Source organism: Cryptotermes secundus, unplaced genomic scaffold, assembly GCF_002891405.2.
Source record: "Cryptotermes secundus unplaced genomic scaffold, Csec_1.0 scaffold571, whole genome shotgun sequence".
Classification (NCBI taxonomy): Eukaryota; Metazoa; Arthropoda; class Insecta; order Blattodea; family Kalotermitidae; genus Cryptotermes; species Cryptotermes secundus.
Window position 1 is genome coordinate 200122 of NW_019731224.1, and position 21190 is coordinate 221311.

Here is a 21190-nt window from a genome sequence, read left to right on the forward strand (position 1 = left end):
TAATAAGAAATTTTGATTTTATGACCTGAAATAAAGAAACCATATGTAGGACCTAGAAATAGATACTGAAATAGGTATAGGAGGAAGAGATTGTGAGGATACAAACTTGCTTTTGATGAGTATATCTTGATCAGATGAATAAATATCTGGCCAGTGAGGGGAAGATGCTACTTTAAATTTAACAGGACAAGGGTAATTGTGCTCATTTAGTAAAACTTTATGTCACTGTCCAGTGCTTTATTATTTGTTAATTGTAACCATCTGTCCAACTGTAATTCCCATATTATTTTGTCCTGTGTTCTCATTACGCAACGTGAGCATTTACTTATTTTATCTCTGTTTATTTATGGACCAACATCCTTACTGCCATTTAAGGGAGCTATAATTTGTTTATAGCAATGTGCTTATGCCATGGTGAGGTAAAGTAAGTCATGCCTGTGCTTATCCAATTAAACACCATGTCATGGAAATGTATGGGTGGTGGATGTATAGATCCACATATTCTTGACCTTGGCACTAGTTGGACATGAGTGATCAGCCTCATGCACCGGCCGCTTTACCTCCAAGGATAGGGGCTCCAGTGCCCATTTGATATGAGACTAGGCTGATTTTGAATTTCCACAACCAAAATATACATTTATTATTATTATTATTATTATTATTATTATTATTATTATTATTATTACAGTAAAACCTGCCTTAAACGGACCCTTTATTAAACGGAAATATTTTCAGGTCCCTTGACTTTGTGGCTGAAAAAGATGTTAAATTACCTGGATTAAATGGAAACTGTCTAACGCGGGCAAGGGAAATCAAAATAAGCCTTTAGACAGAAAATTTCCAGTCTTCCAGAATGCATCGTTTAGAATAATTTTAGGCATCCTATACATTTTACAGAATTTTGTTTTCCCTAACTCTTTAAAATAAGCTTCTAACGGCACTGCACTACCTGCACTGAGATTCAGCAGAATTGTTTTCCCCTTCTGGAAATTGTATTCAGTAAGGGCTCTAGGCCTACAGTTTACTTTAGTCTAGCAGTTGTCATCATGGCTACAAAGACAAGAGTTTTGCTTGATCTTAACACGAGATTAAAAGTGATTCAATGTGAGTGAGTGAGATAAATTGTCTGTTAAGCAGATCATGAAGATGTTTAATGTCATTAAAACTCAAGTGTATGAGATTCTAAAGAAGAAAACGGAAATTTTGAAGCAGTGGGAAACTTGTGCTAATGGAAAAGTGAAAAGAGAACGTAAGGAAACTGCAAACGAAGACATTAATGAAATAGTATGGGAGTGGTTTGTCAGTGTGAGGGCGAAAAATCACCGGTTGTCGGGTCCTATGGTACAGGAATATGCTAAAAAAGTCGCTGAAAAACTGGGGAAGACTGAATTCAAAGCATCTAATGGATGGTTTGGAGAGTTTTTGCAAAAGACATCAGATAGTTTTTAATGAACTTTGTGGTGAATCAAGTGATGTAAATAGTGAGACCATTGAGGGATGGGAAGCTGAATTGCCATTCATAATCGAGTGATATGAACCTGAAAACATAGCGAACGGTGATGAGACTGGACTGTTCTTCGGCGCGCTTCCGAATAAATTGCTGTGTCTGAAAAGTGAAAAATGTTTGGGAGGAAAACTGTGCAAAGAAAGATTGACTGTTTTTCTATGTGGTTTTATGTCATGCGAAATGGAGAAAACCTTAGTGATTGGCAAGGCAGCAAAGCCATGATGCTTCCGAAACATGGACATACAGAAACTTCCCGTTGAGTGGATATCCAACAAAAAGGCATGGATGACGTCACATATGGAGGAATGGTTAACGGCCTTCAATGGTGGAATGAAAATGCAAAACCGGCATGTTTTGTTGTTCTTGGATAACGCAACATGCCACCTCCATATCGAACTTTCCAACGTGCGACTTGCTTGGTTCCCTCCAAACACCACTAGTGTTTCTCAACCAATGGATCAGGGCATCATTTGGAATGTTAAGGTCCACTATCATAAATTATTAATGCAATCTTTGCTCGTCAATATAGATTCTACATCATCCGCCTCTGAACTTGCAAGAACTGTCTCGGTTCTAGATGCGGTTATTTGGATAAGTCAAGCAGTAAAGAAGTTGTTACCAGAAACTGTGACGAAGTGTTTCAAAAAGCAGGATTTTCTAGGGTAGAAGTTACTCCTAGTGTAGAAAATGAGAATGACCAGAAGGACTTACAACATTCCATGACTGAAGCTGCTTTCAGTAACTGCACTGCTGAGGACTACATCAACATAGACAGAGATGTGCAAACAGAACCAGACACAATGGATATCGATGTATTAGTTGAGAATTTTAGAGAAAATCGAAAAGGAAGAGAGGAGGAGAAGGAGGAGGAGGAAGAAGAAAATGACATTGTGATAGAAGAAGAAAAGTGCAGAGTGAAGACTTATCAGGATGCTGCCAACAGTTTAAAGGTACTGCAGGAGTTTGCCATGCAATGGAATGATTCAGACATGCTTACTCTAATTTCTCAAGCTAAAGTGTTTGTGGAAAGTCAGGCAGCCAAGAGAGTAAACTGCGTGCAAAAAACTCTGCTAGAGTTCTGGTAAAATTATAAAAAGTGAGTACTGCAATTTTTTCCTGTTCAGTGTAATGTTTGCATGTGTTCAATGATTATAGTGTGAATAAATTAATGAGCATGTTGTTTTGTTTTGTCTCAAATACGTTTATGTCCTGGTTTTGTTGTTATAGTATACCTTGATTAAACGGAAACCTGGCTTCAGCGGAAATTTTTTCTGGTCCCTTGAGATTCCGTTTAAGACAGGTTTTACTGTATTACAGATGACAAAAACTTTACGCTTTATTTCTTATTAACTTTTCCAAGAACAAAATTGACTGTTGTCCTATTATGGATGCTGTTCGTCTCCATGTACCCACTAAGTAAATTTAAGAGACTTTTCCTCTGATATCAGTAATGTGTCAAGACTTAGCCTTTCAGAATGGTGTGTCATGGCTGTAAACAACATCTGAGAATCATGGTTCCCAAATTATATCTGTTCATATTTGAGTGATCAGAGTTGTGAGTAAATTAATAGACAGGAAGGAATTACATGTACTCAGTTCCTGTCATAAGCAGTTGTCATTTATTTAGTGTAAGTAGTAACTTAATCTAATTTACATAGCATTAACAGAAATGAAATGAAATCTGTACTGCAGTGGGTGAAGTGTTGGTACTCTATTTTATTTCAGCTTGTAGTGCCAAAGGAAGGTGATGACCTTTTGAAAGATTCTGCTGTTTTGACTCATAAAGATGGATTCTCTTGGAATTGGAATGTAGTGAGAGCAGTTTTGAAGGTAATTTTATGGGCGATCCATGTCTGAATCCATAGGCAGTATTGGAGATTTGAGATAGCTGTTGCACAGTATGCTCAGTGTGTTCACTGTTTATGCCAGCCAAAATGTATTTCCCAGTCCTAGGCAGAGGTGTGTTGTGATCTCACCTCATGCAGTGACAGTTCACTCTTGAAGATGCTTAACATTTCATATATTGAAGAAAGCAGTCTTCTGGGATTTGGCACCGTGTATATGTGGTGTTAACCGACGTTTCGGAGGAACGTATCGCCTCCATCTTCAGGGTAGAAGAAAAAATATAAGAATTCTGCAAGCGAAGAGACCGTGAGAACCGGTAAAAGCAGTTTTTCTTCTACCCTGAAGATGGAGGCGATACGTTCCTCCGAAACGTCGGTTAACACCACATATACACGGTGCCAAATCCCAGAAGACTGCTTTCTTCATAGTCACTGCCGTGAAAGCCTCAAATCTTACATTTCATATATTCATAGAATACAACTTGACTGTCTCTTGGCTCCCCAGTCGAAGTGGATTTTTGTGGTTTATTCCTTGGGACTCATCCTTCTAATCCACACGTTTATCTTTATTCATTGTCATCGCTTACACCTGTAAGAAGAAGAAGACATGCCTATGGTGCTGTACAATATATTGCGTATATCAGAGCTGTAGAGAAACATAAGTGTTGTATGTCTTATTTGTTTTTGTATCTGACACACACAGTCTGTAGGATTTGAGGTTCTCACAGCAGTGGTTATGAAGAGTTCTGTCTTCTGGGACATAATGCCATATAGTCCATTGAAAGTCAACTGATGTTTTGGAGGAACATGTCATCTCCATCTTCATGGTCAAAGCATAAGCCAAGGAAGGAACCAGCATGAAAGCAGTTGGCAAGCAGAGCTCTGCTGGGTGGCTTCCAGCGGAGTAAGTGGTGTTGTGTCGCAGAAGAAGGAACTTTTGAATCAAACAGCATACATTATTTATTTCATATTGTGACATGTTTTGTGGGAATGGCTCATTAAACAAATTAGCCATCACTAGGCAATGGTCTGCAAAAACAATAGAAGAACTGGTGGGAACAGTGTTCTCTATGTGATCTATGCTGAGGCTATATAGCGAGAGTCGTCAAGGCAGCTGATTTGGTTGGGGCGATGAGTTGTGAGTCAGTTATCAGCCAGTAAAAACATGTGTACAGAAGCTGAAGAATTTCTGCTGTTGGGAGTTGTTACCAGGCAATGAGTATTGATGATATAGAAAACTTTATATGTCCTGCAGTACAGTGTTCTGTAGAATATGTAAATCTGTGAAATGATTGTAGTTATAAGTGTTCAATAGAAACAATTCTCTTTCCAAACCCCTTGTCTAGTCACTAAGACATGTCACTGTGATATACTACCCAAGATGATAATTACAAAACTATTGCATTTAATGTGACTAAATGCATTAATCGAACACCTACCAGAAATTACACTTGGAAAATCATTTTTGCTTCCATCCATCTTTAGTTTATGACTTACAAACTAATTGTCAGTACATAGTATAGCCAGGATAGCTGCAAGACACGTATCAGAGCAAACTGTTAATCTGTATGTTATTTAGAATACTCATTAAAATGATTTGTCAGAATATTTGCCAATTGTTTTGCAGAGTCGCAGTGAACCTCTGAAAAAGCTAGAAGACTCTAATCATCGTACTTTTCTGAAAAGACTTGTTCATTACTTCAAGCCTTCAAGTAATCGGTTCTCTCGTGTTGAACTGGGGAACAAGAAACAGACTCAGATGTACACTCTGGCTGGACTGGAGCTAATAGACTGTCTTTTGGAAGTGGAGGAGGTACGCTATGCTTTCTAGCACACTTTTTCTTAAAAATATGAATGTGGTGCCAAAAATAATTGTAACTGTTTGTAGATTGAGGCTCAAGAATTACACATAGGTTGCAGCATCCAAGAAAACATTTCACTCCAGTGTGAAATTCATGAGCTTATGGAGGTCAGATATACTGTGGCTGTTTATTCTGGTAACCAGACAAAACATGCAGGTACACTTTTGAGGCAAAATACTGGGTTTCTTACCAGTCTGGGAAATGGTAACATTCATACTGCTATCCTGTTAAGAGGTTAAGAATATGCACTTTGTTCGATTTTAGCATCCTGTTGTGTTCTACATGTATAATTCTTATAATACCATCAATACAGCTACCTAGCATTAATAGTGATTTTTATTCTTACCCACTTCTTTTTTTCAACCCTGTTTGCTGATTCACATGATTCATGTTTAAGCGTGTATACCACCTGAAGAAGACCCACAAATAGGGTCAAAGCATGTAGTGGTTAAGAATTAAAAAAGCAGTATTAATATTGTGTAGTTGTGTTGATGGCATAAGAATTTTTGTAAACATGCACATTGTGACTGATATATTTCTATATTTTAAAGTATTAGACAAAGTAGTGATACACTCCCATTTTCATTTCAAAATTGATGGTTTTATGTTTTATATGTGCTTAAAAATTGAATGAAATTCTACAGTCTCTGGGAAGATAGACACCTGACAGTTTCTTTTCTGCTTACAAAAAAAATTAACAAGTGGTCACACTGTTACACTTTACTTATTTCATTAACCCATGACATTTTTTGGTCATCAGGTGGACATCACACATAACACTATATAAAATCTACAGAAAACTATAAAAAAGTTAAAGCTGTCCCTGTAACAGGCTGTGAAGGCCCATAGGGTTGTGAGACGTCAAGGCTCCAACATTTTGTAGACAGTTGGCTTGCTGTAAGCATCACATAACTTAGGGAAGGTCATTATTTCAGCGTTAAGTTCCAAGCTTGATTCACCATGCAGCTTACAAATTAACCTCCTCCCCCATCTCAATATTTTAATTAAATAATGGTTTCAAAATAATCAATTAGTCCTTAATCTAAAGAAGACGCATGTAATTAAATTTACTACGCCTATGACCATGGACTATCCATTATATGTGGAATATAACGATCAAGTTCGTAATATTGATGAAAGTGTTAATTTCTTGGGTGTGTGCCTTGACAGTCATCTCAAGTGGAAACAATATTCGGATAATTTAATAAAAAAAATTAAGTACTGCAATTTTCATGCTTAGAAAATTGCAGCCTACGGTGAGTGGACAAGTTTTACGTGTGGCTTACTTTTCTCATGTGCAGGCCCAACTTAATTACGGTATCATTTTTTGGGGCTCTTCTTCATTAATGAAAAGTATATTTACTGTACAAAAAAGAGCATTAAGAGTCTTGTTAAGATTAGGGCCAAGGAGTTCATGTAGGGAAGGCTTTAAGACAACGGGCATACTTACTGTCCCCTGTTTATATATATATTCCATAGTCTTGTTTGTACTCAAAAATCCTGATATGTATCAGGTGAATAATGGCATACACAAATTAAGTACTAGGTGGCATAATAAACTACATGTTTCCTTTGTGAGATTATCTTCCATTCAAAAGAGTGTGCATTTTTCATCCATTAGAATATTTAATAACTTGCCATACAAAATATATATTCCTTGAAAGACAATATTAATACTTTTAAACAAAGGCTAAAAGATTATCTTATTTTAAATGCATTTTATTTGGTAGATGAATACATGGCATACAGGCAAGCATAATACATTATTGTTGTCTTTCCAAGATTATGTATTATCTAGATTTGTTATATGACTGCTTTCTATTTTATTATTGTGTTTTTATTTTATAATTCTTGAATATTTTAATTGTTGAGACTAGATTGCATTTTGCAATGTCATTTTGCTGACGAATTCAATATCCATTCCGGTTACCGGGCAATGGATCTGTGAAATTATGTATCTATGTATGTATGTATAATAAGAGAATTAATAAGGGAAAGATGAAATCATGTCATTTGCCTGGATAGATTGAGGAAAACCATGAAAACCTCAGGAAATCTGGTTTCCTGACTGATATTTGAATTCAGTACTTCCAAGATATCACCTTTGCCGCACCATAGCTCAAGCGGTTAGCATCCGTTGTTTATCTTCTGTCAAAATTGCAACACTTTTTACATTCTACACTTCAACACTACATGTTTTGGCCTCAAATGGCCATCTTCAGGTGTTTTTACGTTACAGATATTTTACCAAAACTTTTGATGGAAGATAAACAATGGATGCTAATTTGAACAATTGCAACGGGATGCTGAAATACAGAATCAAGCGGTTAGTTGCTGGCTTCCCATCACAGCAGCCTGGGTTCGATCTCGGGTCTGGTCAAGTGAGATTTGTGGTGGACAAAGTGACACTGTGGCAGGTTTTCTCCTAGTACTTCAGTTTCCCCTGCCAATCTTCATTCCACCAAATTCTCCATCATAATCACCTGGGGGCAGGTACAGTAGGCCAATCAGTGGCTGCCATACCAAGTGGACCCAGCTGGGCACCACCCCCTACCAAGCAAATTAAAAAAAAAATATATATCACCTTATGTGAACCCTCTATGCATTTTATATTTTTATTTTTTATGTAATAGTTTCAGTTGTACTGTACATATTTATTATTGTTGTTCTTATTGTTCCACAACATACGGTCATTTATGACTGTGGATTCACTGAACGTTATGTATGTATGTATGTATGTATAGGAATGTCAGGTATTACATGCACCATGGTGTTTGATACCAGCTTGAGCCTGGGAACAAATCTTTGTTGTATTTTTCAGGCTGAAGGTGGTAAACTGTTAAATGAACTGCTGGCAGACATTTGGGTTCAGATTGATGCCATCACATCCTCCAAGAGTGCCCATGACTGTCTCTTCAGCCCTCAGCATATGTCAAATTCAGTTTGTCAGGACTACTTTATGTTTATTGGACGGCTTTGTCGGTGTAGTAAGGGGTTACGTGTGTTGGATAAAGCAGGCATCTTTCAGCAGTGAGTAATAGACTGTTGTTATTATTTTGGTGTTGTCATGAGAAGAAAGTTGCATTGAACCAGGTGTATAGTGTGGTTGGGGAAAGTAGAAGCTATATGTATTATTCACATGAAGAAACCTCTTGGAAAGTGTCCTCTTGGGAGATGAAGAAGGAGATGGAAGATTAATATTAGGGCAGTCAGTCATAAATATGTAAGCTGGATTGACTTAATATAATTTCTGAGGTTTCCTTGACAATGTTTGTTGAGATTGCCTTCTTCTTGGCTGTGACACCATGTATTCATATAGTTGGATGCAGATATTTTGGAAAAACATGCTCCTTCCATCTTCAGGGTTCAATTGTATAAGGTTAGGAGTCAGCTGGGTTGATTCCTCAACCTGCACCCTTCAGCCCTGAAGATGGAACAGGTATGACCATCTGAAATATGTACTACCCCCAAGGCTGCACAGTATCACAGCCCAGAGGACCGAAATCTGTATTGGACTGGCTTATGATCATATCCAGTTATTGGCCTTGGCAGTGGTGTTGAACTTTTGATTTTCTTCCAAGAGAATTATTAGTTTTATAAATGTAGTATGTGTATGTGTGATGCAGATAGTGAAAACTGTAATTTATTGTGGGAACTTCGTTTTTTTGATTGAATATTCTTACAGCTCTGACAGATGTTGGTTTGCCTCACTTGAAACCTTTCCATTGTATGTTTGTACAAGTGTTTTGTGGTGTTTGTCATATATATATAACCTGTATTTGGGAATGCAGAAAGTTAGATAATAACTGAATCTTTTTAGCCATCCCTACTCTACTGTATTTCATTTTTACTGGAACTGTGATAACTGTAATTGATTGGATTTTCCATGCCTTTCAATTATTATGTGGTGTCCATTGCCCTCTGTCTTTCTCTCCTTAGCTGTTCCAGATGAAGTGCATCTACTCTGCAGTCCAGGGTACATCATAGCTTGTACAGACAATCTTACAGAAGAAAAGTCTTGTGTAATCATGTTTGAATTTCACTCTGGCGCATGAATACCAGAAGTAAACTGGAATGATGACATAACATTTAATCACTAACTGACAATGATGTACTGTTGATCCTATAGTGGATGCATGTAATGGATAGTACACTGCATGTAGACATCTTACTTTGTTATAGTATTATTGTTGTTAACAGTAATAGTCATTAGTTCAGTCAATCAAAATGGGTACTACATGGTGAAGGACGAGGTGCTGCTTATGTTCAAAATAAATACATGGTGGGAGAAGCTTAGATTAATGTAAACAAGGAATTATGGGCACAAAACATAAGATTACTTCTTTCCTCTTAAAATTTGCAGAATAACATATAATGACAAAAGAAATGCTACCATGTGTGGAATTCCGTTTCACATGTTCACATTTGCTTTTCAGGCTGCTTCATTTGGTTGTGTCAACTAACCATGACTGCTACGTGAAGCTTGTCGTCTCTGGCCTTGACTACAGTATGGATGGTATGCCCAGGTAACAAGCAAACTTCTGTAGGCATAACAAGCTTCTGACCTAAGATGGTCTGGTGTAGCATCTGGCCAGCCTGTATAACCTCACAACATGGACTCCGTGATTACACAAGATAGCCCGTGTAGAATCTTGCCAGCCTCAGTAACCTCAGAAGATGGCCTGGTGTAGAGCACAATCAATCTCTAAGACCTCTCAGATTTACAGCCCAATATAGAGTGTAGTCAATCTGTATGGCCTGGTATGGAGTGTAGTCAGTCTCTGTGACCTCATAGACTTATGATGCATTATAATCAGTCTGTATGGCCTCACAGACCTGTGGCCCAGTATAAAGTATAATCAGGCTCTGTGACTTCATAAATCTTTGGCCTTCTATAGGGGTGCACCATATTGTAGTTGGTTAATAAGGCACTGTGCTGCAAGCCAGAAGGTTGCAGGTTAGAATCCTGATGAGGTCACTGGATTTTTGAATTGACATAATCCTTCAAGTATAATGGTAGGCTTTTGTAATTACAGTGATGAATCTTAAGGTTTGATAATGTGGTAAGAGTAACTGCTAGCTCCATGGTTATGGAGTTAATTGGTTGTATAATAAGAAATTATCTTGACACCTAATGGCATGAGATTCAATTGCTTTATTCATTTATTGGTAGAGAGAAGAGATGGACCCCCAGCTCATCATAATTCTACTTCTGTAAACCAACCAGTAAACTTGAAGATGTTCCTGTAGAGCTAGCTGCATTTTTTCTGCATGTACAAATAAGAGCATAATTTGCAGTTATGATCATTGTTCAACTAACTCTGGTGATTATTCTGGGTGAAGGAATAGAGGCCATTAGAATTTTTCACGTGGACACTATGGCAGTTATCTCATTAACACACCAACCAGTGGACCCCTTCCACAGAACTTCCTATGCTGCTGGAACCACAGTAACCCAATGTCTGTAGCCTTCTGGTGCTTTTTGTGGAGTCTCAAACATGGCCAAGTGCACGAACAGGTTCTGTTTTAACAACTTTCATAATTATTTGACTATCTTGCCCTGTGAAACTGAGTGGCTCTGTCATGTTTTCTTTTTTGATTTTAGAATAGTATTGTTTTTATTTGCAGGGTAATCCTGAGTAAGGTCCTCACTGCCCCAGCAGAGTCTTTCCGCCTTTATGCAACTCAGTTCCTATTAGTCCTTCTGCGTGCCAGATTAACAGACTTCCAGAAGTGGGGGATAGAATTACTAGTGATGCAGTTGTATGACCAAAGTAAAGCTGTGTCATTGGCAGCTATAGCAATTTTAGGTGAAGCCACAGAAGAGAAGGTAACCTTTATAAGACATAAATATTTTCTTAATATAAAATACCCTCTCCTTTGATCACATTATAAAAAATCAGTTGAGGCAGTTTTTTCCAAATGATTTCATTATCCAGACTGGTTTGGATTATATTTGTTTCCAGATATTCTTGGATGCTGTTATATCACTGCGACCATCATTGCTTCATCTCGGGGATAAAGGCCTACTGCTTCTCATTAGGTTCCTGTCAACTGCTAATGGCTTTACCTTCCTTCAGGATGCAAATTTTGTAACTACCCAGCTGGATAGGTGGGCCAGCAACTACAACTACAGGTAATGCAGAGAAGGTTTATTTTAACAGATTTCAGCGGACCTCAGTTTGTTAAAATTTAATTTCAGTAAAATGGAAATTAGATACGCTGTTCTTTGCTCTTTCATGCATGATGTGTATCCTACCCATATCATCTTCCTTGATTTGTTCATGCGAATTATGTAGCTCCACATTGTGCAGTTTTCTGCCCCCTCGTGAAAGCTTTCGAATATTCTCAGCACCATGTTTTGAAATTCCTCAGTCTGTGTTCTTGCCTGAATTATAATGGACAAAATTATAATTACTGTGTGAGGTTTTTATTTGTGTATATGTATGGGTAGGCCAGATTGGCAGACTGGTGTTAATTTGATTTATTACAAGAAGTCATATTTTGTATCAACTGTAGAGAACAATTTGATGAATATTGGATTTTTCATTTGAATACCAGCCAGATTGTGTTGTGGAGGTATTTTATATGTTTCATTTTAGGTTCTTTTTGTAGCAGTGTGTAATCAACACAGTACATCACCTTCATTATGTCAGTTTGTTCTTAGTCTCTCTTACCATAAACATGTAAAAATTTAGATTTTGATGGAATTTGATGTATAATGTCCTTGCAGAAATTTATAAACAAAATTGAAAATTAGTCCAGAGTGGATAAAATGGGCCCCGGTTTTTTTTTCTGTGGCGCTACAGCCCCAATTTGGGCCTAGGCCTACCTCCATAAAACTCTCCGTTTCACTTCAGTTTACTAGATCTTACACATACGGTAGGACTCCTTGGGCGAGTGATCAGCTCGTGGGCCCTGGTTTTAAAAGGTCTAAATAAAGTGTTTACTTATGTTACAGTAAATATTTAGTAGATTTTAAAGCATTTTGTCAAAGCTAATGCATTTAATGAAAGAAATATTTTGTGCTATGTATCTGCCTACCAACCACTCTGCGCTACAGCCCTGGGTGAGCCTTGGCCTCCTCTTCAACCAGTCTCCACAATCAATGCATGATGACCCAAGGCTGCTCGTTAGGTTTCTGAACAAAATTCTTCTAACAGGATGAAGATATTAGCCTCATGCCCAACCCTCAACCTATAGGACCAGGGTATCTCTCTTAGTTTGGGCTCTACCCTTTGTCCTTTCTGGCATGGGTGACCCTACTGATAGTTACACTACTGCTGGCATAGCGCTCCAGGTCACGGAGTCACACAAGCCCCACTGCTATGACAAGGTGGAGACACCTTTGGGGGGTTTTGTGCTATGTACATTTCTTCATATGACATGATAATGCCATCAGTTATTAATATGGGCACTGTGAAATCCACTTTAACTCAGTACTGACAAAGGACTTTTTCAGTTTGTGACATCTTCATTGATACATTTTTGGTAATTACTGGAATAATAAACTGTGCAGAGTAACATACTTAATAGAATAATTTGGTCTATTGTAGTAATTTGTTGCACTGGATGTGTTTGTTATTCTAATAATTGACAAAGGATGGTTTAGTGAAAATAAATGTCATGGCCACTGAATTTGCTCTCAAAATCTTGATAAATGCCGTAACAGATTAATTCTTGGAAGCCTTATGTGTAAAATGTAAATTTATTAATGTATAAGTGCTTTTCAAATGAAACCTGCTCAGGATTGTTCCCAACAAAGTTGTCGAGCCCATAAATGTGATCTACTTAAGCACTGAGGCAGGCACCCCATTGATGTGATCAGGCTTTGTTTGAACACCCTCATACATTGCATTTAGTGTTTGTACAAGATGGTTCAAATATGACCAGGACAGATTTTTTTTTAAACCAAAATTGCCAAACACATACTTGCACATGTCAGTCTTCAACGTACTCCCCTCTGGAGTCAACACATTTTTTCCAACGTTCTGGAAGCATCCTGATGCCCTTTTCAAAAAAGTCTTGTGGTTGGCGGCGTATCCACTCCCGAACATTCTGAATGACGGCATCATTGTACACAAACCGCATGCCTTGCACGTCTGATTTGAGCCTTCTGAACTGGTAGAAATAACTTGGTGCCAAGTCGGGACTGTACGGCGGATGTGTCAGAAGGTTCCATTTCAATTTCCGGAGGGTTTCCATTGTTGTTTTGGCCGTATGGGGGCGTGCATTGTCTTGAAGGAAAGGCTACCCGCTTTCCACGTCTCTTCCGCTTGGATCGGATCTTTTCTTTCATGTCCGTTGCCAGGAGGTCTGAGTAATAAGCTGCATTGACTGTTCTGGCATCTGTCAGAAAGTCTACATGGATAACCCCCTGCCAGTCCGAGAAGAACCTTGCCATCACTTTTCCTGCTGAACGGCTCCTTCGCACTCTTTTGGGTTTGTGAGAACTGGTACGCCGCCACTCGTGTGATGATTGCTGGGACTCGGGACTGAAGTAGTGCACCCATCGGTGCACTACTTCAGTGGTCACTATAGACCATCGGTGGTCACTATAGACTTCAAAAATGCACCACCTTCATCTTCAAACTGCTGTAGGAGACGACTGGCAACTTGCATGTGCACCATTTTGTTCACGTCTGTCAAAGTGCGTGGTACCCACCGTGCATTCACCTTGCGATAGTGCAGGTGATATTTCATGATGTCTTTTACACTACCAACACTGATGGACAGCATTGCTCCAAGTTCCTTGATAGTGATGCGCCTATTCTCACGAATAAGTGCGTCTGCACGATCAATGTTTGGCTTGGTGACGGATGTTCGCGGCCGACGATCATGCGGTTCATTCTCCACACGCTCTCTGCCCTCTCTGAAGCACTTACACCACTCAAACACATGGGTCCGTGAGAGACACTCTTCCTCATACTGTTGTTGGAGTCTGTGGTGAATTTCAGCGGACAGGACGTTTTCTCCAACGAGGAATTTGATCACAATGCATTGTTCCACGCTCCGCGATACCTTCTGTACACTCATCCCTCTAGCAACTCCCAGACAGCACTGAACAGGTTGTAACCCTAACAGGAGGGAGAGTGAAGGTTGTGGCTGCAATCTCTCAAGGTCGCACAGCTGCTGCACAGTGCAGCTTGTTTACAAAAAAATCTGTCCCAGTCATATTTGAACCACCTAGTATTTAAGTTTTGTTGTGGTTTGATGCTTGTTATAGATTTATCAGTATTTAACTGTAGTTGTGTTGCTGCAATTCGACAGGTATGTACGTCTGGTTGAAGGAGATATACATGACTCCTTGACATTGCATCAATGTGGTGAGGATGGTCGGTACAGTCGCCGTGTCACCAATACCAAACATTATGTGCGAGATGTCTTCATTCCACCACATTTGTATGGACAGTTGGTTCAACACGAGAAGGGCTTCCAACTTCTGGTGAAAGAAGGGAAGCTGCATAACCTTTTCCAAGTAAGAAGCACCTCAGAATCTACCAGGCTTTAATTTATCAATTGATGTTACTGGTTTTTCAGTTAATTCTCTTCTTTCATCTCATTCAAGTGAATAAAGAGATACAACTATTAGCAGGCTTTTGGTATAATAATGCTTCACAATGTCGGGATATAGCAGAAATGAGGTGCCGATGGCACCGAGTCTTGTGTTTTATTTAACTGAACTTTGGTATAATTTTATGGCTGTATTTTTGACCAGCTTTGAGGATCTACCAGCCCCCAGTCCAGTGGACACTGAGGGGTGTTTTCTCGGAAGTAATATACCAGGGCATGAAGCTGACCACTCACCTCCATCTAATTAATGCCAAGATTAAGAATTAATATAGTATACCTCCATTCATCCATACATCTTCATAGTGTGGTGCATAATTAAGCATAAGGACACCCTTAGTTTTACTTTATATATATGCAGTTCTCTCTTTTTCTGTCACAAATATGCATACACGTGCACACGCCCTCACACCCACACGTACTGTTGCTTTGTGACATGACATGTTTAACTAATATAAGTTAAAATTTGTACCAAAAAGGCTGGTCTAGACGTAATGCTGTAGAGTTGTATGTGGGAGGTGCTTGGTTCAAATCTTGGCAAGGACACTGGCTGTGTTGACTGATCATCATGCTTTTTCACACTCCCTCCAGGCAAATTCAGGCAGTGTACCTTGAATATGCCACAACTACTTCCTGCCAAATTCTTTCGAACTAATTGGTCATTCAATGCCATATAGTTTTGATACTGAAAAGCATAATTAAATAACCGAGTGGAGATTTAAAATTTGTGTAAAAGTATTATTCGTACAATACAGATACAATTAACATTTATAAAGCACTCTTAATTCAGTTGTTTTAATTACATCTGAAGAAAAGAGAAACTTTCAGCATTTGTATTAACATTTCAGTTTTATATCAATTAATTTAAGCATTTATATGATAAATTTTACTTTGCTGATGCAACACATCAGTTCTGTATTTAAATTTGTTACTTTCTCACCTCTTAACAACATTTATTTATTTTCCCTTTTTTTCAGTGTGTTCATAGTGGACATTGTAGTTCAGATCAGGATATCTTGGAGCTGAAAGCAGCGCTGTGGGGTTGTGGTCATGTTGCCACTTCTCCATCAGGCATTTCCCTCCTTGCAGAACAAGGGATTGTGCATGCAGTGCTGCATTTGGCACAGACTTGCCCTGTCTACTCTGTACGGGGAACAGCTTTTTATGTGCTTGGACTGATGGCAACAACGTTCGAGGGAGCAAATCTTCTGAGCAAAGCAGGTTAGACTTTTATATGCTGGGCTGCATTTGTTGAGGAATGTATAAGTCTTGTCTGGATTTACAGTTGCAGTAAACTCACAGATACTGGTCTGCACATTTTCTGTGCAATTTTTTTTTTACTTTTCATTTTCTGTGTTACATAGGGTTTTCAATATCATGCACTGGTGCAGATACAAGTACTTGCCAGTCACTCTTGTATCTTGTCCTACATCCCTTCCCAGTATGATTTATGGAAGGGAATGTGACTTTTATAGGAGGAAGTAAAGACCAAACCTTTCTCCTTCCACCCATGCCACTTCATCTATGTTGCTATTGTACTTACTGTTTAAAAAATATTATGATCATAGATTTGTGATATAGTATTTTGCTGTAAGGTCATTTTTAATGTGCTTTTTGTTGTTGGTGGTGTCATCATTATTGTTGTTGTAAGTATTATTGTTGTTATTGCTACTGCTGCTACCATCATCATCATCATCATCATCATCCCTCCATTGGCCTGGATAATCAAGAGTATGTTGAATATGTTTGTGAATTCAGTCTCTTGTTTATAAATATTAGGTAGCCTGTTCATGCGTGTACACACATGCCCATATGAAAGCATGTGTGTACACATGAATGTACGCGCATGAACACACACACAGTAGATTTCTGTTATTAATGTTATTTTATATGGTGTTATGTGGAATTAGCTTAAGAAATTGGATGTGAGGGTGTCTACTACATTCATCTGGGTCTGGGATGAGGACCAATATAAAGGCTGTTGTGAGCACAGTAATGAACATTCACGTTTCAGAAAAGGGAATTTTTTGACCTGCTGAACAGCTACATGCAAATGGCTATTCAGCACTAACCTTTCATTTGTTTTCTCCCATCTTTCTCAGTACAGTTTCTCAGTTTCACTCCTTAGGGCTAAGCTTGTCCAACATGCAAGTCAACATTTTCCCACTGTTAGTGCCATCACTCCAGGTATATATATAATGTAACGTGTTTGGAATCCAGAAGAGTCACTTCTATGGAAACGCTAGAACAGACCGTTGCATAGGAAGTAACAATAGCGATACTGTAATTCTAACAGTGAGCCGTTGTGTAGAGATGAGTTTCCACGGTTGTAACAAAGGCACATTGTCTAGTAACTGCCGAAGGAGTCAGTCTGGTATTAACCGCTGAAGAAGACAGTCTTCGGGAAGCTGCCACTGAAGATAGTTGGAGCTACAGAAGTATTGGCCGAGATATTGTGTAAGCAGTAACTGTAATACTGCAAGTGCTAATGGCTGTAAAGTGTGTAAGTGTGAGTGTCCAATAAAGATTCTCTGAATCAGAGACCCATGTGAAGTTATTTGTCACGTGACACACCCAACACGTGACAACTGATGTCAGAAGTAGGATCAGTTTGGATTAATCGGATCGAATTCAAAAGATTGGACTGCACACATGACCGACAAGAGAAAATGGAGTTGCAACAAATGATGGAACTCCTGCTGGCTATGTGAGAAGAAGCAAAGATCAACCAGGCAAAAGCGGACGCCGATAGAAAGGCTGACCAAGAAAATTTACTGGCCAAACTAGAGGATGACAGACAGGCCAATAGGAAAGCATGGCGAGAAGAGATGGCCGCCATGACAGACAAATGGGGGAGCGACAGCCACATGGAGACAATGGCCTACCAAGAAGCAATGGAGGCAGATGCAGAGAAGATTGAACCCCATTCAGAAATGATGCAGTCCGTAGTGGAGCATCAACAGGTCCCCGTAGTAGACACCACGATAATGCCGGTCGGAGAACCGAGGAAAAGGCGACCGAAAACTGGCCGCGGAGCGCTGCCGCCAGAAAGCGAAGGATTCGACATGGGAAAATCGTGCACCCCAGAAGAAATTGGCAGCCGCCCGCAGAGGAACAACATGCCATGCGAAAGTGGCACGGAAAATGCAAATACACCGGAGGATGTCTCACCGTGCAACAGTGGCATGGTGCAAGAGTAACATCTCCAAGAAATCTACGACCCAAGGAAATTATGGACTGTGGCACGAATTGGCTGCCGACAGAAATGTGACTAGACGTGCAGGTGCGACACGGCGCAAGGGAGACTCCGTAAACAAATATTCAACCAGGGTCAGTGTTGAACAAGAAACCTGGAAAGGAAGAACTGAAATAAAGAACATAGGCGGCAGACAGCCGCTATGCCAGAAGAAAAAGGTGCCAACCAAGGACGCCATCGGAGGGTGTAGATCAGGAAAGTGATCACACCTAGGAGGGAGAATTTGTAAGAAGACCATCTACGAGATTGTCAGCGTGAAGATCGCGAAATGAATGGTCGGATCTTCTGTCGGATTACGACAAAACAGAAATTGGACTATGTGGAGGGGTCGACCCCCTCCAAAGTGGAAAAAGGAAAACGGCCCGCATGGGAGGAACGGGTAATAGAAGTACCGGCCTCCCCCGCAAGGGCAAATGAAGACTGAATGAGCGAAGAATGAATGTGAGGTGACAGAATCGACAGATTCTCGGCTACGGGAGTGCTCGGGGCAAGGACCACTGAAGAGAGGGGCAGATGCGGTTGGATGAACAGTGCAGAAAGATGCCAGCAGAACACCGTGGAAATGGAAGAGAGGATGAATCTTTAGGCTGTTCGGGGACGAACAACCTTTAGAAGGGAGTAATGTAACGTGTTTGGAATCCAGAAGAGTCACTTCTATTGAAACGCTACAACAGACCGTTGCATAGGAAGTAACAATAGCAATACTGTAATTCTAACAGCATTGCATAGAGATGAGTTTCCACGGTTATAACAAAGGCTCATTGTATAGCAACCACCGAAGAAATGAGTCTGGTATTAACCGCCGAAGAAGACAGTCTTCGGGAAGCTGCCACTGAAGATAGCTGGAGCTACAGAAGTATTGGCCGAGATATTGTGTAAGCAGTAACTGTAATACTGCAAGTGCTAATGGTTGTAAAGTGTGTAAGTGTGAGTGTCCAATAAAGTTTCGCTGAATCCGAGACCCACGTGAAGTTATTTGTCGCGTAACACACTCAACACATGACAATATATATGTTTGTTTGTGTGTGTATTAGTATAGTTCCCATTGCATCAAACATGCTGATTTAGATGTAATGCTGTATTCTTATATTTCGGAGGTGCTCAGTTTGGACCTCAGCCAGGTCAACAGCTATCCTGACTGAGGGTGTGTCTGGTTTTCCTCAGTCTCTCTAGGAAATATCAGGATAGTACCTCTGTTAGACCACTTACGCTTCCTTCCAAATCATTTTTAGTTCATCATTCATCCCACTGTCTGACGCTATATTCTCAATGCTGCAGCTGTCATTAAATAACCCACAAAAGAAATTCCTGTTGATTGATGTGTAAACCATAACCATGCAACTGCATCATTTCAAATTTATGCACATGTTTTTATGTTGGTATGTTCTTGTATAATAATCTCACAGATATCCATAAAACATATTTCACATGTAGGTAATTGATCTGTTTAAGGTTGGTTATGTGTACGTCATCATCGTCATGATCGTTGGCCTGTAATCACAGAGGATGAAGATGAAGATGAACCACCATCTGAGACAGAATTGTTGCAGCAGTCCGGACTTTATGTTGAAGGTGACAGCATCTCCTTCTCCAGCCAGGTCGCTACAGGATGGGAGTCGAATTGCAGTTCTGCCACAAAGCAGAGGTCCTATACTGTAGGTAGCAGTCAAGATTCAAATGCTGGTCGATTCTACATTCCTTGTGATGATGATGAGGATGATGCTGATGTAGGCAGCACAAGAAGTGGGGACGATGAAGGGTTTCATTTAGAAGAGACAATGAGTTCAACACAATGGATTCACTTACCAGGTGTGTTCAGTTTTGCTTGCAAAGTGTGTTATATATTGTGAGTTTGAGTCCAGTGACAATTGTTTTTGTAAATTACAGATCGAGGAAAAAGTAGTGAAACTTGTCACACATTAATTCATAAATGTCTGCAGACTGCATCGAGCATGTACTTTTCTCTTTTGTTATCCTTAAGTAGACACTGAACAGGATGGTAGTTTTACCATCGTCTTACACATATATTAAGTTGATATCCATAATTTCTCTCTTAAGGACAGAGGTAGTAAAACTGGCTGAGACTTGTCAGGTTATTAGTTTATTATAGTGAAGCATAAATGTGTGAATGGCAAGTCTGTGTTAGAGTGAGTAAATGGAATAAAGAATTTGGGATAGAACTCACAAAGCCTACTTTCATATTGCACACTTCCATTGCTACAAATGTTATGTTATTTAGTTAACATAAATTTATAATCCAACAATAAAATACAATTTGATTTATGGGGTAGCATGATGGACTAATGTGCATTTGGTCATATGATCAAATCCTAGTAGAATAACATTTTTATTGCATGTAATTATGCGTATGTTACAGATTATTGTTGCTTTTATTGTCATTTTCATCTTTGTAGTTGTCATCAACATCATTATGATGTACACATCACAGTGATGTTGATGACAACTACAAAGATGAAAATGACAATAAAATTATCATGCATAACCTCAAAGTTTTTCACTGTCACCACATTTGCATGCTTCATATCAGGATTCAGTGGTGGTAGTGTGACAGACCTCACAGATGTATGGATCTGCCATTTTGTTATTAACTGTTGTAGGAAATGTGTTTCTTAGAAGCCATAGCCATCATTTATTCACAGTTGATACACTACACCTGTACTTTCACATCTTAGTTACACATTCACAAGAACTTTCTCATGTTTCAGAAGCCAGTGTCATTTCTGCCAGCAGCATAGTTTCCAGTTTATTCCGCCTTTTGAAATACTTTCAGCTTTTCATTATCTGTGAATGGTTATAAACACATCTCTGTAGTATTCATATGTAGCAGAATGTGTGCACACTAGACCACAGATTAATATCCACACCTACACTGTGTACTGCAGCTGTGTGGGAGAAGTGAAAGTTAAGATAGTGCTTGAAATGAGTAAATGTTACCACCCTCATGATGAATAGGCCATGCACCATTGCCAACCTCATTATGAATAAACACTAAACTGTTGCCAGCATCATCACAAATTATATATATATATATTATACTGCAATTGGGTTTTAGCCCGGTGGCAGTAGTACACAATAGGACACAACAGACAAGTAATACACATTACACTAAGTGACAACACGTTCAAACAAA

General features: G+C 39.2%; 1 protein-coding gene across 3 annotated transcripts in view; it reads left to right on the forward strand.

Annotated features, from left to right (window-relative positions):
* The window catches only part of LOC111866543 (rapamycin-insensitive companion of mTOR), an 82383-nt gene that overhangs the window by 24200 nt on the left and 36993 nt on the right, over positions 1-21190 (forward strand). For 2 of the 3 annotated variants that reach the window (XM_023855587.2, XM_023855588.2), the window contains exons 11-19: positions 3233-3337; positions 4979-5164; positions 8035-8243; positions 9650-9739; positions 10842-11043; positions 11180-11349; positions 14484-14691; positions 15761-16004; positions 19492-19848. In XM_023855587.2, the coding sequence (XP_023711355.1) occupies positions 3233-3337; positions 4979-5164; positions 8035-8243; positions 9650-9739; positions 10842-11043; positions 11180-11349; positions 14484-14691; positions 15761-16004; positions 19492-19848 (1771 nt within the window). The remainder of the gene's footprint in view (positions 1-3232; positions 3338-4978; positions 5165-8034; positions 8244-9649; positions 9740-10841; positions 11044-11179; positions 11350-14483; positions 14692-15760; positions 16005-19491; positions 19849-21190) is intronic. The other variant, XM_023855589.2, reaches the window with a different exon arrangement.